At 36.6% G+C, this 26,427-nt stretch overlaps 1 protein-coding gene across 2 annotated transcripts in view; it reads left to right on the forward strand.

Annotated features, from left to right (window-relative positions):
• LOC127868591 (uncharacterized) overlaps nt 1–24,447 on the forward strand; it is a 49,486-nt gene extending 25,039 nt beyond the window's left edge. Inside the window, exons 3-15 of one of the 2 annotated variants that reach the window (XM_052410458.1) lie at nt 4,244–4,387; nt 4,754–4,882; nt 7,370–10,717; nt 11,197–11,343; nt 11,704–12,285; nt 12,549–12,665; nt 13,149–13,250; nt 17,853–17,969; nt 18,883–18,971; nt 19,659–19,745; nt 20,128–20,229; nt 20,642–20,718; nt 22,750–24,447. In XM_052410458.1, coding sequence (XP_052266418.1) covers nt 4,244–4,387; nt 4,754–4,882; nt 7,370–10,717; nt 11,197–11,343; nt 11,704–12,285; nt 12,549–12,665; nt 13,149–13,250; nt 17,853–17,969; nt 18,883–18,971; nt 19,659–19,745; nt 20,128–20,229; nt 20,642–20,718; nt 22,750–22,934 — 5,226 coding nt within the window. In that variant the 3' untranslated portion in view covers nt 22,935–24,447. The remainder of the gene's footprint in view (nt 1–4,243; nt 4,388–4,753; nt 4,883–7,369; nt 10,718–11,196; nt 11,344–11,703; nt 12,286–12,548; nt 12,666–13,148; nt 13,251–17,852; nt 17,970–18,882; nt 18,972–19,658; nt 19,746–20,127; nt 20,230–20,641; nt 20,719–22,749) is intronic. The other variant, XM_052410459.1, reaches the window with a different exon arrangement.
• The last annotated feature ends 1,980 nt before the right edge of the window (nt 24,448–26,427 follow it).

The raw sequence follows: 26,427 nt of genomic DNA on the forward strand, positions 1-26,427 counted from the left end.
ATCCTTAGCAATATATGCCATCGAGTCACATGATTTAATTTCCTTGGACACATCATCGCCAAACAGATTCTTTGTAATAGGCATTGATATATTACACAGTCCAAAGTATTTCTTTTTCAAATGAGGACGAATGCTGTAGCGCCTCTTTACTGAAATATTGTACTGTACTTGACCAAGCAATGTAAGTGTGTCCGACAAAAGGGTTTTTGTTCCCTGATTTAATGCAGCCGATTTCAGATTTTCAGCTAATTTGATTACCGGTACCATGGCTGTGGCAACAATATTCTGAATTTCAGCCAAACCTCTGTCTTGTGTGTGCACTCTTTTATCTAATATTTTCCAGATTTCAGGATTAACAAGTGGTGGTCCAGCCATATCAACATTTTCAGGAATCTTATATTTCTTTGCAATGTCCTCTATATCGCACTGAGAAGTGCATGCCACATTAATCAATTTTGCTAAAGATTTAGCAATGGGTTTATCCGTTTCTAAAGCCTTCAATTTAGGAGGCTGCCAATTTTCATCCTCAGAAGTAACTGAGCCAAATAGTTCTTCTTCAATATTCTTAGACCTAGAAGGTCCTGGAGTTTCAGTGTCTGAAACATCCTCTGAATTTATTTGCACAGTGTAAATTTGGCCGATCCACCTCTTGATAAGAATATTCATCAAATGTATCATAATAGTGGGGGTCAACATCTGGAATACCCAGCAGGGTTCGACATTAACTTTTTTTACAGCAAGACCGTCGGACCAGCTCCTCTTAAAATGTACTAGCCCGAACCTGCTGTCTACTAGACCATAAATGACATAGCAAATGAACATAATTGTGTCATGTAACTGTTTAATCAGGATTTATCAGTAAATAATCAGTGAACACCAGATTTTTTATGCATATAGTAAAACAATAAAATAACCCTTTTTTTGCTTTTCTTTGTCAAATTCAAGCCATGGGAACTGACTCGATTTTCCATCTAGGATAAAATTGACGTGTTCGTGTTTCTTCATATTTACGTTTCGTGTCAGTTAAGCGTCGGATTCTTTTTTTAACTGATTTGTCGGACAAAAATCCGAACTTGAACACAACCATTCTTTAAATTACATTATCTTGTCTGCTACGCAAAAATGTTTAAATTGACGATACTGATTTTCGATAGAAGTCGTAAAATCATGCTTTACAGTTTTACGTCACTGCAGAAATTAATTAATATTCATGACAACTTGACCAATTGAAACAAGCAATTTTTGCAGGAAGCTCTCCTTTGCATTTAAAAATAGCGATGAATCATGTGAATGCTCCGCGTTTATTTAAATATACTAGTTTTGTTTTAATGTAAATAACGGATATAAGAGTAATTTTACACATTAAAAGTAAAGGTTTTCACAGCAGTTATTTATAGTTATATGAATCAGTATAGATTTTTTTTTTATTTATGTACGACCAGTCAGACAAGCTAGCCTGCAGTTTTACTAGCCCGACCACCGATCTTACTAGACAATGTCTGTCGGACGTGCCTTAGTGTCGAACCCTGCCCAGTTTCTGTCTTAATTTTACAATATCTTCCTTTGAGAGCTGATTTATGTCAATAGAAGATAATGGCAACTTTTTTGACTTGTTTGTAGGTGTCTGATTACGACTAACTGGTTTTGAGGCCTTTTTGACAACAGACTTAACTTTCTTTTTTCCCTTAACGGGACTTTTTCCACGTTTCTCTTTAGTAGTCACGGTGGAAACCTCAACCATAGAAGCAACATATGGTGTATCAACGATATCACCAGATTCGAAACCGGAAAACTCCGAGTCTCCGTTCACATCCGATAAGTCGAGAACATCGTTCTCAACAGAGCTCATTTTTACCAATTATAAACAAATATAAGAATACTTGCCTATAAATAAATATTTATAAACAAGGACAGCGTCCTTGTGAGCCCTTTTCTGTATACTAAACACAAAATATTCTAAGTTAAAACACGTGTGTGAAAAAAGCACTAAAAAATCATGCCTACCTTGTCGATCGGCGAAACAATTATGACTTCCGATTGAAGAGCGCTTCCGGTTGCAGTGAGGTATACTCGATTTGTTTTTATGCTTTAAATCGCGATCGATTAGAAATATCGTCGGAACGATATGCTAAATTATACATGTGAAAGCCAGAAGGCTTTATGGAAAATAATGGCTCAGATTGGTGAAACACACTTTTTAGCTCACCTGATTGCTCAGGTGTGGTTTTAGGATTGGTCTTTGTCCGCCGTCCGTCCGTCCACATTTTGTTTGTAAACACTCTAGCATTCACACTTCTCAAGCATTCTTTATGAAAGTTGCTGAAAGATTTCAGTCAAGTTTGATAATGAGCAAAATCACATAATTAATGCCATAATTATTGCCTTTAGATTATCCAAATTTTCATTATTTAATACAAAATCCTTGTAAACACTAGAGGTCACAATTTTGTTTCAGATTTTATGAATCTTGGTCAAAATATTCGTTTTTGTAAGCAAAGTTTGATGTTTGGTAAGGGGGGTCAACTAAAAATATAGGTAACCAGGTCAAATCTTTCAAAAACAAAAACACTCCATAAGCCAGAGTTTTGGTTTAATAATGATGAAACTTGACCAAGATGTTTGTCTGGACAATATCTAGGTCAAGTTTGACGTTAGGTAAAGATTGAATGAACCGACTCCTCTCAGGTGAGCGAACTAGGGCCATCTTGGCTCTCCTGTATATGTTTCACGTTAAGCTTCTGGGCAAATAGTTGTCTTTTATTGGTATGCATAGTTATTTACCCGATAACGCAAATGTAATGGTCCATCGCCTTAAACTTGTCAAAAAAGCGTGAGTTATTAGGGTATTCATAATATGTTAAAAAAGGACTCACTAATAATTACTGTTAACTGCAATATTAATCATATGTATATAAAGGGCTTTTTGGGAAAGTTCTGCTAATGAGCATAGTTTGTTCTAGATGCTTACATTTTATTTTACGATGGTAGAAATAACTGACTTATAAATTGTTTTCTTACTTGCAGCATCTGTTTGACTTAGTGCTTTAAGTTAATTATCTGCTGCTTACCCATGCATAATTAACATGACTGGCAGTCCTCCTTTTTCCCCTGTGTTTGAATGTGTGCTGGTATTGATGGCTGGTTTGTAGAGGAAATTTATTATTGGGTATGTGTGATGGCATTAAGAATTATGTCTTATTTGTGCGGATATAAAGTTTTAATTGCATAAACTTTATTGTTATTTGACAGATATTACATATTAGTTTTATGCACAACAACTTATCTGATAAGTCTTAATAAATGTTATAGTCAAGTAATTAATTACCAATATTATTGTGTCAAGTCAACAGTGCGACAAGCTCATATTTTAGAACACATTTGTTTTGATGTTTTTCAACGGAATATTTTACTGGTATGATTTTGAATTACAATATCAAACATTGGAAAACTGTGATTACTGTGCAGATGACATCATAATATGATTTAAAACTTGAACAAATAATACACGATAAAGTTACTCTATACTAATGTTTGGTCAATATTATTTACTGGTAATTGGAAGCACTTAGTCTAATGATTCTTTTCTTTTGGATATTTAACCTAAGACACAAGTCTAGAAGTAAATCTTTTAATATGTTTAAATTATTATTTGTTTTTTTTTACGATTGAATATTAAACCATCATGTAGTCTAGACTAAAAGAAATGATTTCTAAATTGCTAAATGGCTGTTGATTAAAGTCCTGATACATGATGAAATATTCATTGGAAATACAGCTAGAGTGAGTATAAAATGTATTGAAACTTGCTATAGGTTGAAATCTATATAGGCAAATATCTTGGAATTTAGTACAATTGCTACAAATATATAGAAACAAAACAGTGTTTATAGCTCTAACAACTTGGATTTCACCTAGTCTATATGTTTATATAACTTTTAACAGAACTAAGTTGGTATAAAATATTTTGGAATAGAACAGTTGGGTTGAAGAAATAAGTCTTTATAAACTTTAATTGAGCATGAATTAATGGCAGTGAACAAAATATTGACAACCTTACTGAATGCAGCCATGTGCATAACATGTCATCCCTAATCACCCTTTGAAGATCACAGTGGCTGACTTTTTTGTTTTTGTGGTATCTCCTTTTTCAAGAATTGACTTCTAAACAAAGCCCACCCCTGTAGGGAAAAGTGCAGTCCTGGGATATTCTGTGTAGGAAACACTAATATTGTCCATATTTCAGCCTCCGGACATGGGGGACCTGCTGCAGTATTTTGAGAGTCGCAGTCGAGCCCTTGATGAGGAGGGTCAGCCCTTGTTGGACATTGCAGACCTGCAGTTCATGTCCCTCATACGCTTCAATGGGGTTCCAATCCTACCTCCTGTGGTAAGCTTTCACTTTCATCTGAGATTACCAAGCCAGGGACATAGACTGCTGTGAGTCTGCAAAGATTATGTATTGGATTAAGCTGTTATACATTAATTTATTATGTACTCTGGTATATTTAGTAATAGTTTCCCTAACACTGTATGTATAGAATACAGATACTACTGTACAACATTATCATGTAATGACTTTGCGCAAATTAAATAAATATGAAAAAGAGGGGTTTAATGAGCATACAGCTACTGGTCATTAATCAATAAGATTAGAGTTGCATATCTTAAATTTCTATTCAATTAATGAACAAAGTAATAATAACAAAATAAATACGTTATTTCATCATGAATACAACTGAATCTCTATCTTCAGCTGACCCCTGGTCGCCGTGACGAAATGAAGTCTTACAAACGTGAAGCAGTACACAGAGCAGCACGCATCAAAAGCAAACGCCAGACAGACCTTCAGGCCAAGGTCCAGTCCATTGTTGCCAGTGTGGAGGTAACAGCTGGTTAATGTGATTAGCACTATATCATTGTTAAAGCAGTCAATTATTTCTGATTTTTTTCCAAGATTAGTTAGTAACAATCTGCTTTTTTACTATTGTGTAATGTACTGAGTAATCGACACATAAAATTAAGTGTGTGTTCATTTTTTCTACTAATATTAGTCATTCAGAATGTCATGCATGGACTCATTGTTTCTTAAAATCTAAACGAGCTTAATCGAATTGATTTCATACAAAACTATTTGCTTTAATTGATTAACTTGTGTATGTTATCATGTTTTGTCGATGCAATTTTGTTTGGCTTTCAGTTGGTTTTTCGGTTAATCAGTTATGGTACATTTGGTGCCTTAGAATTAAAGACTATTTTTCACTTTATCATCAACAATTTTGTTGTTAGCCAATTTTAATGATGTTCCATACTGCTTTTTTACATTTTCTTTCAATCAATTGTAGTGTTACATTTTAGTGTTTTTACATTTTATTATATAAGTAAAAAAAGTATTTATTATCAGGCTAAATACCGATAGTAAATGGCATTTTAATAATAGTGTCAATTATCAAGCAGTTTTGTGTTGTTATTTAAGATTGGTCCATGTGAGCCCCGAGTGTATCTTATTATTATGGTGTTGTAGGTTCAATGTTTTTGGATACTTTTTCCAGAATGCCTTTTCTTTAAAGAGTCGCAGTAAACTGCCTCGAACAAATGGAGTCTACAAGTTGCTAGTAGGCATTGCAATGTGCTATTTGTGCATGCCAAACCATTTCTACCTGCAAAAATATATCTACATTTTCAATCATATGTATATTTTTAGTATATAACATTTTTCTCTCAATAACATTCTTCAATAAAAATGATTCAACATAATACCAGAACTGAAACTATTTTTACATAATGAGATGTTAAAATCTCATGGATATTGATTTGTAAACACAAAACAAAAAATATTTTTTTTGTTAACACTAATTTTTGAAAGAGATGGATTCGAAAAATTAGATATCATATTAAACATAGGAAATGGTTTGCTGTATCAGAAATATTTATTGGGAACTGGTCGTAATAAATGTGTATTGCACCAATTAACTACATGTACCACCATTGATCTTGTATGTTCTCATGACAACATTGAGCATTATGATTGAACATGTGATGAAATCAGCGTTTTTACTCAATATAAAGTTGTACCTGAAAAGGGTACCATTCCTAATCCTATTTTCTTACAATTTTATCCAAATTGAAGGTAGAAATCTATGTTTTTTAAACTTTTGTTATACTTTTGTCTAGCGCGATTCCATGCAGTTACTGTACACTGATATAAGAATCTGAATTAAGTTAATATGCAAACCTTTCGGATGCAACTTTTGGAACCAAACTTAACCTTAAACACGTTTAAGTCTCAAGTACCCATGTGAAATGTCCCATTCAATGATGATTTTGTTACCGTACTTCTTGTGCAAGTCTTATTAGAACAAGTTGTTTTAGGAATAGATAAATTTAACTTACAAGTTTGAAATACTCATGATTTTACAGAACGTGATAAAATTCCCACTGTGGCTTAAACTTTCCCAATTTTACAGGTACCTTCCCAAAGTGTTGAGGAAAAAAGGCTGGAAATTACTCAGACCTTACCTTATGTACATTACACCTGAAGTGTGATTTACTGATGCCAATATATATTTATTGTTATGTATCTTAATGGTTCCCAGTTGAATTTGATTGTTTGTTCCATTCCACCACTTTGAGTCTAGTCTTTGCATTATATTTTGTCAAACGGTGGCCCGGAAATTCAGTAAAAAAATGGTCAATAACAAAGTAGTTAAGATTGGTAAAAAAATGATTCATTTCATTTATTAACTGATACAGGGTATGTTTGAAGTGTGACTCTATATTACAGCACATTCATCATGTTAACATTATCATTTCATGAGCTCCTTAATTCACAATCTGTTATTACAAGGGTAAGGGTCTTTTTCTATTACACTTGTTCTGGCGTCATTTGTATTTTGTGTCTGTGAATAGTACAGTGAATACTTGTATTTGTTTACTAAGTTTGGAAGCAAATTCATTTTTATCAGATGTATAATGGAAATTAACCTGTGAAATAAATGTTTGTGATCTTTTATTCTTGGTTTTGAACTAAGCTTTACTCTTTGCATGATGTTCCTGGTTTATAATGTAAGATTAACATTTATATGTTCAATATCCACTTTCTGTTTTATTTCCATGTCTTTGTTTCCTGTTAACTGCACATAATCAAAATCCTTTTTTATTTCTAAGTACAAACATGTAATAACTAGAGAGGATTTATTTTGTTAACCAAAGCACATCAATATTGACAATAATTATCATAATTAAAATGGTTTGTTATGTCAATTATGTCATGGCTCATCTTTTTCAGCAAAATTTTAACCATTTAGTTACCATGTTTGTAACCGTTCAGACTGTACTGTGATGATGCCCTTACTGACTATATCTATTGCAGGAGAAGCGTGCAGCTAAACAGGCAAGCAGGTCATCCAGTAAGTCATCAAGCCCTGTAGGCAAGGAGGCCCACATGACATCCAAACCATCAATGGACCACAAGTCCAAGGCATCCAAGACAGGAGAGAAGTCAGGGAATGGAGCTGTGGCTGCAGTGACTGAGGCTTCCTCAAAGTCCCCTAGCAGATCTTCATCAGCAATTTCAGCTTCTGCAGCATCAAAGTCTGGCTCTGTACCATTTAAGTCTCAGCCTGTGGGAAGTGGGGAGGCTAGAAAAAGGGACAGCCATAACTATAAATCTCTTGGAAAAATTGGGTTCTTGGTGAAACAGAAATCTTATTCTTCACAGCATTTGGATCAGATTGGGTTAGAGGGTCCAGGGAAAGCAGCTTCCTTGTCCCCCAAACCATCAGGCCTTTTTCCGCACCCACCAGTGGGTAGGCCTCCTTCACGAGGCAGTGGATTGAGACAGTCCTCATCAACTCCTGACCTTCGCACCATAGATATCGCACTTGGTGCTGAAGATCTGCATAAGCCAATGGCATCAAGACATTTGTCACCCAAAGGTGGAAGACCGCAGGCTCCTGAAAGAGACATTAAAAATGTTCCAGTAGAAAACTCTAGTGTTAAAGGTCTTAAAGAAGACAAACTAAAACGACCTGAAAGCAAAGACAGTAGAAAAAGTAACAAAATTGATAAGCAAGAGGTGCGTTATGACCAAGAGAATAAGAGATCATCAGAGAAAAAAACTTCTGAAAATGTTGCTCCAAGATCAGAAAAAAGTCCAAATAAAGTAAACAGTTCTGATATAAAGTATCAAGACAATACTCTTCAAAATCCACTGGCATTGCTTGAGCAGCAAATATCTCATGAGACAGAAAATGAGAGATATCAGAGGTATGAAAACAGGAGGACAGGCAGTGGCTCAAATCATAAGGAAGAGGTCCGGTCTGAACTGGATCCAATTCAGAGAGCAACTGCAGAATTGTTTCCCTTCCCAATATCTGAAGAACAAGCACTGGCTACTCTTGATTCTTTGCAGCCCGATTTTGCATCACTTGAACTAGCTGAAGACCTGCCTAGTGACTACAATGGCATACCGTTGACCTCTGACAGGCAAAAGCAGATAATACATATTTTGACAAAATTATCCCAAGCATTAAATATGGAAGATACGCTTACTTCAACTGGTGGATTAAATGTGAATCATGAACAAGTTAAGGACCCTAGAGTACAAGGTTCTAAGTCAGAAAACTGGAGCGATAGTAGAAGTGTTCATTATGGTGCTAGTGGTGCAAGCCAGAGACATTCTGAGCATGTACCTAGTGGAGACATTAACGAATCTCTATCCAGCAATCCTGTGGAAAGTGTTTCCAATTCAAATTCATTCCAGAATACTTCAGGAAATAGTTCACACTCCAGATCTAGACTAAGCCCAGGTGCATCTTCTTCTATATTGAGTTCTGCTAGCTCTGTGAGTGCATCTAAATCAAGAATGAGCCCCAAATCTCTCAAGAACACCGTCCACTTTAATTCGCTTGTAAAAGAAATTAGCACAAGTGCAAGTCAGTCTTTTGAAGATAAAATTTCGTTTCGGAAGCTTGACATAACTCCAAAATCAAGTGAAAATTTTGACGATATGGAAAGTGTAGCTTTACAAGGTGCCAGAAACAACCTGACGGATACAGTTGCAGCATCGAGTCACATAAGTGCAATGCCAGCTGAGAGGAACATGCTGAGCAAAGTTGCCCTGAGTCCTAGTGTTGATTCATCCGTAAGTTCGCCAGGTGAAATCCACAACCACAACCCGTTTGAGGATTACAATGAAGATGGTGAGTTTAATACCTCTGATAAAGAGAATGAGTATATTCCAGCCGGTGATGAAAGTCCAGGCAGCGATGTCCCGACTGAGATAGAGAGGCGGTCTGGTAGAGGTCAACAGGTGTGGAATGTGTACACCGCCAGGATGCCTGCTGGGCCAGTAGGGGATAACCATCCAGCACTCTTCTGGAATGGCATGAAAAGTGACCTGACAGAGTCTTTGAAAGAAAAGGGGAAAGATGGTTCTAATAAGGTGCTACAAGAAAATATATCACAGAGCAATATGGACACTCAGTATTATTATGGAACTACCAGTACGGATCTGGGCAGGTACATGCATGAAAAAATCACTCCCCATGCTAGTATTTCTTCTTTTCAAGAAGAAATTACAAAATCATACTTACTGTCTCAACACAATTTTGGAAAAATAAGTTTATCTGTGAAGAATGATAATGCTGAATGTGAGAAGGATAACTCTGTCCTAGATACTTCTGAAGTAAGTGGGGTTGACTTTGATGAGTCAGTTGTACATCTGCCTCCTGTTATTTTCACTGGAGTGCAAAAATCATTGCAAGAAAACAGATCTATGCTAGATGATGAAGCACAAATAAGAAGCAATTTGCAGAGAGTTCTGTTGGAAGACTCAGAATCGGAGAGTGATACTGGAGAGTCTGAAGATGAAATACATTATGAAGAAAAAACAGCTGATGAAGATGAAAGTGAATCAGGAAATAATAATCATACTGACGAGGTGTATGAAGAACTGTCTAACAATGGTATTGACAGTGATGGTGCTGAAGAAGAAGAACATCAGGAACATCAAGACGATGCTCAATCTAGTGTACAAGATGCGAGTCAAAAGGATTCTGAGACTGTTGATAATTCGGAAACGGATGCTTTAAAAATGGCTGAATATGCTGCTTATCTGACACAAGTAACTGAACACTCCGATCAAGTTGAAAATGAGGATAAAATTGTTGTACATGGTGAATTAGAACCAGCTAACATCTATGGAAATTCAGGGAATAATGAGCTAACAGAATTGAAAACATGTTTGGATGGCAAACATGAACCTGCTGTGATTCCAGTTACAGAACACAACAACAGTAATGAAAATAATAATGATATCATTCAGGTTGAAGAACAGAATAATGCTGAAGAGAATGAAGCTGATAATCAGCAGTATGATGTTCAAGAAAATGAGGCCAAGGCTGAACACATTCAGAAGTACCTTAGTCAAGTGCATGAACAATCCCTGTTGCATGAAGAAGACTCTGAAGATGAAAATGCTGATACAGGCAACAGACAAAAGTCTGAGGATATTATGAACAATATAAGTGAGCTGATACAGACATTCACTTCAAGGATTCAGTCAATGAACCACCTATCACAAGAGGAGTTATTCCGGATGCAGACAGAGCAGTTTGAGCTGATCCAGAAGCGGCTGATAGAGCACCAACAGGCCCAACTGGAGGAGCTGTTTGTGTCCCAGAGGAGAGAGCAGATGAACCTGCAGCAGGAGATAGAGGTGAGTGCTGATGTTCTGGCACAGAAGGCATTTGTTTCCTTTGTAGACATTGTTTTTCTTAATTATATGTTTTTTCCTTACATGGAGACATTTACAGACACTCATCATTTATTGTAAAATTCAGCAAACAAATTAAATTTGTATTCAATTGTCACTGAGAAGTTTATATTATATATCTTCTCTGCCTGTGCTACAAATGGGTTATTTTGCAACAAACTCCAGAGTTACTGAGAAAAATTGCAATGTTGGATTTACTAGAGGAAAGGCTAGGTATTTCAATGATAACCCTGTATGGAGCAAACTTTCAAAGTTTGTCTTTGATCTTAGTGTTTCGAAAACCACAATCATATTGCGGTTATTTGTTTGTGTGTGTGTGTGTGTGTAAAACTTCATATACAGAAGGATGCTTTAACAAGACATGATAATATTATACTATATAATAACTTTTGCGTGACAGTGCAATTTGTTCTTCATTATAGAGCTACCAAACTCGTATCAAAGAGAAACAGAGCAGCTTTGATATGATGACTTTGCGCTTCACGCAGCCTAACAACTTGACCCCACAAATGTCAAGGTCACTTCCGCAAGTTGCGCAAGCATGGCCACCCACCAGACAGGTGTCTCAGGTAAAATGAGGATGTGCATGTATCAAAGGTTTTATTTGTAGTTGTTCTTCAAGATTATCCTTTCAAAGCTACTAAATAACAACGTTGTTGTGTGTAGTGGGTAAAACTTACAGGGACAACACATTGAATACACTTGCTAATGTTAAAAAAATATGGAGCGTTATTATGTATTCAGTTTGTTGCACATTTCACAAAACATGTCCTGGGACAAGGTTGGTATTGGAGATAAAATATTTCTCCTCCATGAATGTAAGGATTGTTAGTATCTTGTTAAATGAGTCTCTGAATGTATTATAATTAACTTAAAATTACTACTTTCGTTCTTCTTAAAATGACTTGAGTTAAATATTGCTATTGTAGTCTGCAGCAACCATGAGCCCACCTTTCCAAGTGAAGCCTGTGCCAGTTTCGTACCCGTACCAGAATCCCAACATGCCTTTCACCAGCAGCAGCTATGGGAACATGCCCTACCCTGCCACTAGACCCTTCATTGACCCTCGGGCATTCATGGAGGCAAACATCGACAACAGGGCCGGGGTTGGGATGAGCGTACCCATGGGCTTTCCTCAGGATCCAAACATCAGCTCCATCAGCCATAACACGAGCTATAGCACTATTCCATTTGGGGACCCGGGTGTCATACATGGGAACCTGATCACGCATGTTCCCCAAGTGCCCAGGACTGTGCCCAGTCAGGGCGTGGGCTCCAGCCAGGCCTCCAACCCCTTTATCTACCCGTCGAGCCCCAGTCTGCTCATCAATCCCAATGACAGGGACAATGTGTCAGATGTGAGTGGGTTTGCAAAGGCTACAGCCAAACAACTGGTGTTTTCCAACCAGTCAACACCTGTTCCAGCCAAGCACTACAAACCGATACAGCACTCACCTATGAAACAGACTTCAGCTCAGAGAAATAAGGGCAAAGTCTCGATTCCAGAGAAGGTATGTAAACAATGTCTGTTTATGTAATCATTACATAGAGCATCATGAATAATACCTGGCCACTTAAAATATTTACAATATTAAGTCCCTTTTCAGCGATTTTTTCAAGAACAAAAGCTTTGATATGTTCCCAACTTTGTAATTGATTCATAAGATTATTGGCGAAGTTAAAAAAAAAATTGTCAGTGTCAACTATTTTAGCTATTTTTTTACAATGTTAATATAGAATCCACTGTTTCAAGTAGAGAATGTTTTGGTTGCAGGCATTTGAGCCATGGATGCAGCAGAAGTTTGCCCGAGTGACAGCAGCTGTGAGGGGATACCTGACCAGGCGGCTGCTGAGAACTAACAAGGTGCAGGAGATAGTCAAAACCATCGATGTAAGGAAATATCTGACCCTTTTGTATTGATAGATGTGCAAATGTGATATTATTTGTAATAGCAGATAAATTTATTTCAGTTCTTCTTTCTGTTAATGTCTGTTGTTGTTTTTCTAAAAGAACAACATGTTTTGAAAAGCTGAAATGTAGGCAACCAATTACATTATTCTATTGTTGCAATTTTTTTTTGAATGAAAACCAATACAACTACATGTTTGTAAGCAATATAATGAACTGTATAAATATACTTGTTCACAAGTAATTTATAACCTTGTTGCATTATAATTCATTTATTAAGCTTCTAATTACCAATGTGATTTAAGCCATTTAAATGATGCAAAAGTGCTGTATTTAAGATTAACAGTTTCAATCTTTTGAATATCTTAGTGTCTTTCAGTTTTCATCTTTGAGTTTGATTTTAATTCGATGAAAATGTTTGTATAAATATTTACAGATCTCATGTCAATTCTCCACTTTTTTCAGGATACCAGAAATTTTGCTTTCAAGTTCCAATCGGAGACCCCCATGAGGACAGGGCACCTGTCTAGGGAGGACAGAGTCCTGCTGGAGAGAATTGTTAACCAGGTAAAACACTAATCTTATGTAGATGAGAAGATGTTTTTTTCCTGTTTTTATTATATTTTACCTAACTACTTTTTATACGCCCGTTTTTAAAAACGGGACGTATTATAGTTTCACCCTTGGCAGGCTGCGGGCGGGCGGCTTCCACAGCAGTGTCTGCTCTCTAATTCAAATAGTTTTCATCCGATCTTCACCAAACTTGGTCAGAAGTTGTGGCTAGACAATATGTAGGTCAAGTACGAATATGGGTCATGCCATGTCAAAAACTAGGTCACAGGGTCACTTAGTGCTTTTCAAGTATTAAGCATGGTGTCTGCTCTCTAATTGAAGAAGTTTTCATCCGCTCTTCACCAAATTTGGTCAGAAGTTGTGTCTAGATGTAGGTCAAGTTCAAATATGGGTCATGCCGGGTCAGAAACTAGGTCATGGGGTCACTTATTTTACGACTGCAACGATAAAACAACACATTACTCCATTTAACTAGTTTAATGAACCGATTCCAAAATATTTTGCCTCCCAATAAACATCACAAAAATGTAATAGAATGCACAAAGTATTCACTAACAGATCTCTTTAATATATTATACGAGTATAAAGTGGGATATAAAAGGCCGCAGCGAAAAAACAGCCGGTGGTAACCACGAGCCCAACGAAAGATCGGCTACTCACTCGTGGAAACCTGTTACTTTGAAACTATACCTACCGGAGGTGGATGAGCACACGATAAAATTACAAAAAGTGAAGTTACACCGTTATAGTAGCAACACCGCGTACCCAAAATAAAAAATGCTATTGCTCATCAAGCGACCGAACTAGGAAAAACCATATACTTTGCTGGGCTAAACCTAGTTCTACCAATCGCTTGACCATTGGATCCACTTTTACATGATAATCGCCATGACACTTTTAATGACACACTAAAACTTTTACTTGATCACTACACTTGTGATCACACTTTTTTCGCACTTGCGAATTACATACTTAATCGGACATTGATCACTACGCTTGTGATCACACTTTTGCGCACTTGCGATAACACTTACTTGATCACTACACTTGTGATCTTTTACATACTTAATCGGACATTGATCACTACACTTGTGATCACACTTTTTGCGCACTTTACTTGATCACTACACTTGTGATCCAATACTTTTACTTGTACCTTTTACATACTTAATCGGACATTGATCACTACACTTGTGATCACACTTTTTCGCACTTGCGATAATATACTTAATCGGACATTGATCACTACACTTGTGATCACACTTTTTCGCACTTGCGATAATACTTTTACTTGATCACTACACTTGTGATCACTTTTATTGCCACACTTGTGATAATATTACTTGTACTTTTTTACAAACTTAATCGGACATTAAAATACAACTTATCGCTCAGCCAGCGATTTGACACCTAAACGTTTTTTACCCTACGGTATTGCTACCATTTTTTATTTTGTTTAAAGTGGGTATATACGATCTTGTCAAGTATTTATTGATTAATATAAAATGTGTAAAAAACTTATTATACATATATTTCAATATAAACTAAAATAAAAGTTAAGAAGAACATGTGTCGAAAAATGCTAAATAAGCCAGATATTTAATTCTGAAATCGAAAAAGGCTGTACAGCCGAATTCACCAGCATGTATATCATGCATATACGATGTGAATCTAAATTTAGTTTAACGGTTCATTTGAAATTCCTGCAGCGATATCGATTCATACGACACATGAACACTTACTAAAAAGACGAATGCATCGTTTATTGTAGGAAAATAATTATGAATTATCTTCGTCACAATCGGCTCGGGGCGCTAATTTGTATTTGCTGTATTTTATAAAATTCGTCTTAAATGTATCATTTTTCTTGCATATTGTGTGTTATTATAACATATTTGTATCAATATTTTACAATTCAGCACATATAAAAATCATATATACCCGCTTTAAGCTTAAACTTTCATAACTTGGAATTACCCGAAAGGACAAGGATGATAAACTACGCAAGTAGTCACAGAGTCCATTCAGATAAATGTATAAATGCGCATGCCCATCCGACCCCCGGCAAACAGAATTTTCCGGCACTGCGACAGGAAGGCAAATGCAACAAGAAATATATGACAATAAAATTACCAGACATAATAACATATATAAAAAGGCTCATATGACAATAAAAAACAGACAGAATATAAAAAAAACGACGCCAAAGTGAATGTTCGGATATGGAAGTGGCATCAAAAATTCCTGTGCACTTATATTAAACACGAGACAGTGCATTGTTCACCGGCAGAATGCATGTGCTCTATATAAACGTGCGACAGTGCGTTTGTCCATTGTAGCATTCGATGAAGACAGTCCAAGCGCCGAGTCACGCTGTCCGCTGGAAAGCGCCCCAGTTGTACAAAACCAAGTTTGGCACCATCTCGATCGACTGTAAGGGGTGTGGCCTGGCCCCGGCACCAAAATGGGTGTGAATGTCTGCCATCAGATTTTAGGAGCCCGCCATGAGCCGGTGTACATGTACTGGAAATAGAAAACTTGCCGGCAGAATCGTATAGCTCAAATGTATAATCCATATATTGTGAAAGATATGGCTTTTAATCAACTCTGAGCATCTTAAAATGTAGATGTCGGACCAGTCGAGATATTAATTAGGGTGCGGTGGGTGGTGTTTGTTTACGATCCGAACAAAAGCACAGGCAGTTTGCAAAAGGCGGAATGACGTAATATCACGTGGTACGGAAATGCGTAATTTCATTGTTTTAACGAACTCAACCGAAGCATTCCGTACATAACGTTACATCCGTAATCGTATCTATAGAAACCAGCAAACAACATTCGTTTCCGCGAAAATAAATATTATTAATTTATATTCAGAAATTAATAAGTCTTATTTTACGACTGCAACGATAAAACAACACATTACTCCATTTAACTAGTTTAATGAACCGATTCCAAAATATTTTGCCTCCCAATAAACATCACAAAAATGTAATAGAATGCACAAAGTATTCACTAACAGATCTCTTTAATATATTATACGAGTATAAAGTGGGATATAAAAGGCCGCAGCGAAAAAACAGCCGGTGGTAACCACAAGCCCAACGAAAGATCGGCTACTCACTCGTGGAAACTTGTTACTTTGAAAATATACCTACCGGAGGTGGATGAGCACACGATAAAATTACAAAAAGTGAAGTAACACCGTTATAGTAGCAACACCGCGTACCCAAAATAAAAAATGCTATTGCTCATCAAGCGACCGAACTAGGAAGAACCATATACTTTGCTGGGCTAAACCTAGTTCTACCAATCACTTGACCATTGGATCCACTTTTACATGATAATCGCCATGACACTTTTAATGACACACTAAAACTTTTACTTGATCACTACACTTGTGATCACACTTTTTTCGCACTTGCGAATTACATACTTAATCGGACATTGATCACTACACTTGTGATAACACTTTTGCGCACTTGCGATAACACTTACTTGATCACTACACTTGTGATCTTTTACATACTTAATCGGACATTGATCACTACACTTGTGATCACACTTTTTGCGCACTTTACTTGATCACTACACTTGTGATCCAATACTTTTACTTGTACCTTTTACATACTTAATCGGACATTGATCACTACACTTGTGATCACACTTTTTCGCACTTGTGATAATATACTTAATTGGACATTGATCACTGCACTTGTGATCACACTTTTTCGCACTTGCGATAATACTTTTACTTGATCACTACACTTGTGATCACTTTTATCGCCACACTTGTGATAATATTACTTGTACTTTTTTACAAACTTAATCGGACATTAAAATACTTAGTGCATTTCAAGCATTTAGCATGGCGTCCGCTCTCTAATTGAAGTAGTTTTCATCCGATCTTCACCTAATTTGGTCAGAAGTTGTGTCTAGATGATATGTAGGTCAAGTTCAAATATGGGTCATGCCGGGTCAAAAAACGAGGTCATCAGGTCACTTAGTGCATTTCAAGCATTTAGCATGGTGTCCGCTCTCTAATTGAAGTAGTTTTAGTCCAATCTTCACCTAATTTGGTCAGAAGTTGTGTCTAGATGATATGTAGGTCAAGTTCAAATATGGGTCATGGTAAAGTTATCGAGTTGTCCAAAACCTTCAAACGGGCTTATCTTGTGACAGTTTGGCACTCTTGTTAAAATTATGACAATAAAATTTGGTAGATGTTAAGGTATGTTGAAAAACATTGTCACCAGAGAGGGCGGGGTGGAGTTTTCTTATATTGCATTAGTGAAACCTTGTGAACGCTCGAGTAGTCACATTTTTAGCTCACTTGAGCATGAAGTTCCTAAGTTGCGCCATTGTGATCACCTATATTCCACTGTTAGTTGTTGTTTTATCGGCTTAATCAAAGGTGTATTTTTGCATATTCATTTTAGAAGGAAGCCTCCCTAGGTAGTAATACACTAAGTAGGTCGTTGTTTGCACATGTCTACTGAATAATAAACCTTTTTTTTGTTGACCAACTGCTTTTTTGTCAACACACCCATACAATTGATTAAAAGCAGTCTTTTATTGTATACTCTACATTTCCAGCTGCAGGCAGGCCTTCTGGACATTCACGAGATCTTCTTCACCCTCCCCATGTCTGAGAGGATGTCCCTGATTGCCACCCAGAGGCAGCTCGAGCAGGAGAAGCTCATCAGAGACTCGGTAAGTTGTTCATACACAATGCATTATGTTAAAACTTATTAATAACATTGATATTTGTTGACCAGGACATTTGTGTTTGTTTAAAGTTTGTTGGGGTTACTAAAATCAACCTGTAGGTTAATTGGTCAGTCAGTTAGTCTGTGCATTTGTACTTTGTGTCGTAAACTTTTCTGTTTTATCATATGCGTAGTAACATGAAATTTGAAAGATAATTATGTTGTTTATACTATACTGTAGAAGAGCAAAAGTTATGTTCATGTATCCGCGTTTGTTGTTGCTGAGTTATGACAACTTGACCTTAGACAAATTTGGATTCCGTTATAATTGTTCATGTGTACAAGACATTATTGTTATGCCCCATTCAGTTTGTGGCATTAAGCATTGCACCTAAATGTCTGTATGCAAGTAGGTGTGTATCAAAGCTTGTGTTATCATTATTTATTATTATTTTACAGTTTTAACTACTGGATAGATCTCTATGAAACTTTCACATTTGAATAATCTAAATGTGTTGTTGATGGTAAAGAAAAGAACTTCGTTTGAACCATTCAATATATATTCAATATATAGCCCCAAAATGTTTTTTTACCTTATTTTTAAATACTGATCAAATCTTGCTCAAACATTCACTATTTTATGACCTGAATGATGATCTTTAAGAATTTTGATTGATACCAGTCTTTGCAGAATTATGTTGTTTTTTTGTGCACTGTAGAATATATAATTGTTTTGTTTTTGTCAAATGTTGTAGTTGCATTAGAATCTATTACACATTTCGGGTTTTCCATGGTTGACCCTTTCCTCCATGCTTAATATATAGGTGTCAAACTCTTGACCTTTGGATTAGTATAATATGTGGTTTTCGATACAAAACATTAACAAATTAAAGTAGCAGGTATTTTCTTTGCTTCAGGGCCGCCACAGTCTTGACAACGTTTCTCGTTCTCAGCCCAAGCTCAGCAAAGCAACATTGAAGGCATTGGAAAGGAAAAAGAAAGCTCAGTATCCTTTTTGTGTTAAATAAGATGTCTTTACATATTCAAATTGTGGTAAAACACAAGATCCAAACTGTCAAAAATATCCCCGTTTAAGGGTCATGTTTACGTTGATCAAGTTTGTTGGATATAAGAAAACGTTATTTAATAAAAGAGCGGGAAACATATTTTCCGTCCTTATTTCCTGCAAGCAAAAGGACACGTCTGTTAGCAAAACATACTTAAGTTATTAATTTAAAAGCAACACGATAAGTCATGTAGAATCATTGAAAAATGATGACAAAGATTTATTAATGAGTGGCCACTTTTAAATGAAATATTGCAATTAAAAAGACTTTTATTTAAGCAGCCATATTATATTTGCTCACTGGTACTGTAGCTGACGAGGTATGAAACCCATCATGCAAAAATGGGTCTTACGCCATATGCAGCCTGGTCCAGAGCTACCCTGTCTGCTAGTAAGACTTCAGTTAATAGTAAATTTGAAATATATATAATAAAAGTCTTAAAAGCATCAGGTTATATATAAGCTATTTTGGAATATCAAACCCCTAGCTTTAAATGTACACACTTATTTAATGTATAAAACAATCTCATACTATCTCAAAGTCTGAACAAAGTTGTATTTGAGTTATATAGCATCAATGTTATAAATTAAGAAACAAAAGTTGGACATCCTTAACTGGATGCCTAGACTAGCAGAGGAGGCAGTGTTTGGCAGCATGGAGTTGCGCCCCAAGTCAGCCCCTCCCACCACCAGCAGTCCTGCCTTGGATATCAGGTATATGGGCGGAGTCCAGGGGGGACCCACATTACCAACACACTCCTCAGTCAACATATTGTGTTTAGCTTGATTGCATTGGCAATTGTTTTTCTTACAAGCACACTATTGAGTATGTTTCCTGGGTAGAAACTGTTCATTGAGCAATGTCTTTGGCAAGATTTTGCTAATGATCCCTTATTGCAAACCAACTAGGATCTTAACAGTTTATATACATCATAGTAAGGCTGATGCACTAATAGTCATAAGACTTAAATAAAAAATAACATAATCTGAGCCTTTGCAACGTGCTGATAGTGATATGAGTACATAATTCTTATTGCATGTATCAGATACATAGATGCAAAATAAATCTCTATAGTACTTTTCTATTGCACCTTAGTGGGCCTTTACGTCGGCACTACCATTCTCTCTTTGCCAGGGCGTTGAGACCTATACAGGGCCAGATGTCACCTATATACCCTGACCAGCACATCACCGTCAGGTGAGAGCTCCATACTTGCATCTACTGTTGTGCCTCAGTATCTTATGTACCAGTATCAGTGCACTGTCTGAATGATTTCTCTGTCACTGATTAGAATTACTGGTCAGTGCGATATATTTGAATTGTTAAGTTTATGAGCATAAATCCTTCTTGTCTAAGTTGTGTTAAATTAAATTTTCTAATTCATAGACATTTTTAAATTCAATTCTTCCAAAGTAAATAGCAAATCATTATTCATGTACCAAAACCTTTTTTAGCATTTCCATTCACACATTAATAAATTATGACCATTTGGTGCCAACTATACCAAAAATGAGTATAATAGTGTTGTTTTAAATGATACAACTAGATTTTGTATGTTGTGAAAACCTTATGTACGAGATTTGATAGCTGCATGCATCAACAATTTTAGGGAATTGAAAGAGAGGCCCAAGACGGCTTCAGATCGAAGGAAGAGTGAAGGGCAGACCAGGAGCAAGAAAGCCTCAGGTAATTTTACTGAAGTCATAGAATCATGTGCATCTATAGTGACTTTTTTATATTGATACATTCTAAGGACAACACATATATTTAAAAAAATAAATACTGTATATGCTATAAAAACTAGCCCACGCATACTACATAGGTTCTGACTTTGTTTGTCCTCTGCCGATGCAGATAGTCTCATAGCCATTAGCTTGTCTGTTATTCTGTTGATTCATGCCCCCAATGTTAACCCTTGATGACATCTTTAGTATAAAATCAATACAGCTTAAAAGCTTTGAAATTTGCAGGGATGTTGTATTTGAGCGCTGTCAACACACCTTCATCACTTTACTTTTTACCTTGACATTGACCTTATTTTGGACTGAGAGCAGATTATAAGGTTCAAATTCTTGGTTTACCCAACATCAACAGGTTTCGTCTAACATCAATACTGCATGCTACAAAGCTTTGATACTTGCATGGATGTTAATTATAAACAATCTCAACTCACCAACATCCCCTGACTTCATTTATATCTTTACTTTTACCTACTTTTGGACTATAAACTCAAAGGGTTCAAATGTGTGATAAATAAAAAATGACCTGTTTGTTCTAACTTCAATACCATAAAATAGGACTAATTTAGGTCAACAGTCTTGTTGAACTCATATTGATTGATTAACCAGCAATACTTCTTGCTAAAGAGCTTCAATATTTTCACCCAATGATACTCACAAGGCTTCCAGGTGAATATCATCAGTAATTTGAACACAGTGTCTCGCTTGTTAATAGCAATTTAGTGTTTTGCAGACATTTACTTTTGTGGGATTACTCATTTTAGCGAGGCTGTTTTCAGAGAAAACCCGAGCTATTGTCATAGCCAGCTCGTCGTCTGCCGTCCGACGTTGGCATCATGCTAAAACCTTAACATTGGCCATAACTTTTTAAATTTTAAGATAGCACCTTGATATTTGGCATGCATGTGTATCTCATGGAGCTGCACATTTTGAGTGGTAAAATTTCAAGGTGAACATCATCCTTCAAGGTCTTGGGTCGAAAAAACAAAGTCAAGGGAAGTAATAAGCTTTAAATGGACATAGTTATCTGACCTGGCCACGTATATATTTTTATTAAATAAATCAAAGCGGCGCAGTAGTCGGCATTGTGTTTCTGAAAAACACATTGTGGTACAAGGTCAAGGTCATCCTTTACGGTCTATGGTAAAAAATACAGATTTAAGGGAAGAAATAAGCTTTAAAAAGGGAGAAAATTATTCAATATTGAACATAGCCACTTTATATATTTGGCATGCATGTGTATCTCATGGAGCTGCACATTTTGAGTGGTGAATCTACAGTCACGGTAGTGGCTTTTAATTATTTGCTGAGATTTGTTACAGACAATTATTTTCAAGGGAAGTAATTTATATAATTATAAATCTCATATTATATATTTCCTTACCAAGAATTGAAGTTCTTTTCACAGTTACTGTACAGATTTATTATTTTGATTATTTATTACCCAAATGATTGATTTGTCAAAAAAAAAATTAATGATATAATTATAATTTCTTTGATGTTCATTACATACCTGTGGACTTATGTCCATAGATACATGATCACCTCTGGCTATGATCTCTTTTAAACCACAGGCCTTGGTTGTCAGTGATGTCTGACATGGTCATAATTGACTGTGAGACCCCCCCCCCACCCCGGTTGGAGTGGACAAAATTCAAGGGATGTAATCTCCTTTAAAGGGAGATGATTTCTATACCTGCCAAATGATAAATAGAAATGTTATTTCAATGCGGCGCAGTAGGGGGCATTGTGTTTCTGACAAACACATCTCTTGTTGGGTCACAAGGTCAAGGTCACTGTGACCTGTAAAAAAAAAAAATCTGACAAGCTTTCGCAGCCAAGCGTGGCACCCATTATGCGGTGCTCTTGTCTCATAAAGACACAAGAAGTTACAAAAAATGTCGAATTATTTTCTATTTCCTACAATCTATAACCACTAACCAATAAGGGTACTTAGATCTATTCATCATTGTTTAAGGATCAAAGACATCGAAGTCTAGTGCCAGTACCTCTGCACCAAAATCCAAGTCCTCAAGCAGCCAAAAGTCAGCTGCAACACAATCCCAGAAGCAACCACCTTCAGTAGACGCACAGAAGCACTCAAATGCACCCACAACCACAATACACAAGCAACCCAAAAAGACTGAAAAAGCCTGGCGGTAAGGCTGGGGAACAGGACCAGGATACTTAAATCTAGTTTTAATAGTTTTAATTATTAACCTTTTCTGTTAATCTTATAGCAGATATTGTGATATAAGTTATAATTTAAACTGTTTGTGTTTGAAAATAAGATATAAATATGTATTGATTGGACAGGAAAATAACAGAGATGTTACAAAGCTGTTGCACATGTTAAAGCTCTTAATTGGGCAGGTGCTTGTATGAAACTTTTGAAGCGACTGCTGTATTCATTGAAGATAATTGCTTATAACATTTTCAAAGTTTAAGTTCATGTACCAGTATAATGTGATTGTCGTCAGATTGTTCTATTGTCAGTCAAGAATTGTTGTTATTGTTGTGCATGCTTCTGATATCTGTGTTCCTATGTGTTTACCATACTGTGTTCTGTAATCACATCATGTATTTCTATTATTGTCCCCTACCGGTTTCACCGGAGGGGACTTATGGTTTTTGCTCTGTCTGTCTGTCAGTCTGTCAGTCACACTTTTCTGGATCCTGCGATATCTTTAAAAGTTCTTAATATTTTTTCATGAAACTTGAAACATGGATAGATGGCAATATGGACATTATGCGCGTCATTTCATTGTGTTCCTACGTAAAAATTCTGGTTGCTATGGCAACAAATAGACTAGAAATACTGCTGAAAATGGTGGTTTTCTGGATCCTGCGATAACTTTAAAAGTTCTTAATATTTTTTCATGAAACTTGAAACGTGGATAGATGGCAATATGGACATTATGCACGTCATTTTATTTTGTTCCTACATCAAAAATTCTGGTTGCTATGGCAACAAATAAAAAATAAAAAATCTGACAATGGTGGGATTTCTGACAATGTTGCTATGGCAACAAATAGACTAGAAATACTGCTGAAAATGGTGGTTTTCTTCATCCTGCGATAACTTTTAAAGTTCTTAATATTTTTTCATGAAACTTAAAACATGGCTAGATGGCAATATGGACATTATGCACGTCATTTCATTTTGTTCCTACGTAAAAAATTCTGGTTGCTATGGCAACAAAAAAATTAAAAAATTCTGACAATGGTGGGGTTTCTGACAATGGTGGAGCCGGTAGGGGACTATATTGCTTGGCAATAGTCTTGTTTCTATTTATTTTCCGTGTATTTATTTATGCAATATTATTGCCATTTACCCTGTGTATAATAGAGCAATGGGCTTAGATAGTCCTCTAATTCAGTTTGACCATGTTTGCTTGCATTTCAGTGATCTCCCTTAGATAGGTAGCCTGCTGTTTGACACTGACACTTTTTATGCCTCTTTATTTGTTTAGGTTTCAGTTTCTTAGCTCCATGCTGTCTGAACAGATACGCATTGAGAGGAATCATGTGTTTTGATTTTTTTTCATGTTTGATTTGTGTCAAATGGTATGATTTATTCTTGTATAAATACTAACGCTGTTTGTTCAATTATTGGTTTATACCTTAAATTTAAGTGAGAGCTGTTATTGATCAATAAATACTTCTAAAAGAGCAATGCTTTATTTTGCAAATTAACTGTTTGAATCGCATTCCTGTGTAGTAAGACCATCCATACTGGCTTAGATAAAAACAAAATTTAAACTAGAAATGGCGCGGCAGAGGTTGACGCGTATCCCCACGCCGAATGTTTGACCTAGGTGTGCCCCAGGGTTGGTAATGGGGCCATGCATAGCTGAGATTGACCGTATTGTCATAAGAGAAGTTCATCATCAATTAGAAGTGAATTGGTGTAGAAATGAAGAAGTTATAGTAAAAGGCAATTTTGGGTGGGTGTGACATATGTGGGCAGGGCGCCCCAGGGTTGGTAATTGTGCCATGCATAGTTGAGATTGACCGTATTGTCATAAGAGAAGTTCAGTATCAATTTGAAGTGAATCGGTGTAGAAATGAAGAAATTATAGTAAAAGGCAATTTTGGGCGGGTGTGGTCTATGTGGGCGGGGCCCCAGGGTTGGTAATGGGGCCATGCATAGTTGAGATTGACCGTATTGTCATAAGAGAGGTTCAGTATCAATTTGAAGTGAATCGGTGTAGAAATGAAGAAGTTATAGTAAAAGGCAATTTTGGGTGGGTGTGACATGTGGGCAGGGCGCCCCAGGGTTGGTAATTGTGCCATGCATAGTTGAGATTGACCGTATTGTCATAAGAGAAGTTCAGTATCATTTTGAAGTGAATCGGTGTAGAAATGAAGAAATTATAGTAAAAGGCAATTTTGGGCGGGTGTGGTCTATGTGGGCGGGGCCCCAGGGTTGGTAATGGGGCCATGCATAGTTCAGATTGACCGTATTGTCATAAGAGAGGTTCAGTATCAATTTGAAGTGAATCGGTGTAGAAATGAAGAAATTATAGTAAAAGGCAATTTTGGGTGGGTGTGGTCTATGTGGGCGGGGCGCCCCAGGGTTGGTAATGGGGCCATGCATAGTTGAAATTGACTGTATTGTCATAAGAGAAGTTCAATATCAATTTGAAGTGAATCGGAGTAGAAATGAAGAAATTATAGTAAAGGCAATTTTGGGTGGGTGTGGTCTATGTGGGCGGGGCCCCAGGGTTGGTTATGGGGCCATGCATAGTTGAGATTGACCCTAATGTCATAAGAGAAGTTCAGTATCAATTTGAAGTGAATCCATGTAGAAATGAAAAAATTATAGTAAATGGAATTTTTTGGTGGGTGTGGCCTATGTGGGCGGGCGCCCCAGGGTTGGGATTGGGGCCATGCATAGTTGAGATTGACCCTAATGTCATAACAAAAGTTCAGTATCAATTTGAAGTGAATCCGTGTAGAAATGAAAAAATTATAGTAAATGGAAATTTTTGGTGGGTGTGGCCTATGTGGGCGGGGCGCCCCAGGGTTGGGAATGGGGCCATGCATGGTTGAGATTGACCGTATTGTCATAAGAGAGGTCCAGTATCAATTTGAAGTGAATCGGTGTAGAAATAAAGAAGTAAATGTAAAATAACCTAAAAAAATGAGTGATAATTTCTGACGCGGCCCCACCCCAACCGCTATAACTTTTGACCCAGGGGTCAGATCAAAATTCCAAATAGTGCAGGGTCGCACATATGCTCATAGCTACCATGTGTGTAAGTTTCAAGGTTCTAGTGCTTTTAGTGTAGGAGGAGATAGTGGCCAGGACGGACGGACAGACAGACGGACGGACGGCGGAGATAACCACAATATCCCCACCTTTTTTTCAAAAAGCGTGGGGATAATAAATAAAATCCCAAAATGAATGCACACTTTGTAGGGCATTCACTTCAATTAAGAATTGTTCATGTTGGATGTAGGAAACATGGATGTACCAACTTAACAAAAGAGTATCTATACTTTTAAAACGAGTTGATAAATATTCAATAGCTTAGCCAAATATCAGGTGCATATAAACTATACAATAAAAATACAAAACAATACAATAAAAGCTATGTATCAATAGATCAAAAGGGAGATGTACCTATGGCAAGCAATAACCCTGTATATC

Source organism: Dreissena polymorpha, chromosome 2 (assembly GCF_020536995.1).
Source record: "Dreissena polymorpha isolate Duluth1 chromosome 2, UMN_Dpol_1.0, whole genome shotgun sequence".
NCBI classification, from domain to species: Eukaryota; Metazoa; Mollusca; class Bivalvia; order Myida; family Dreissenidae; genus Dreissena; species Dreissena polymorpha.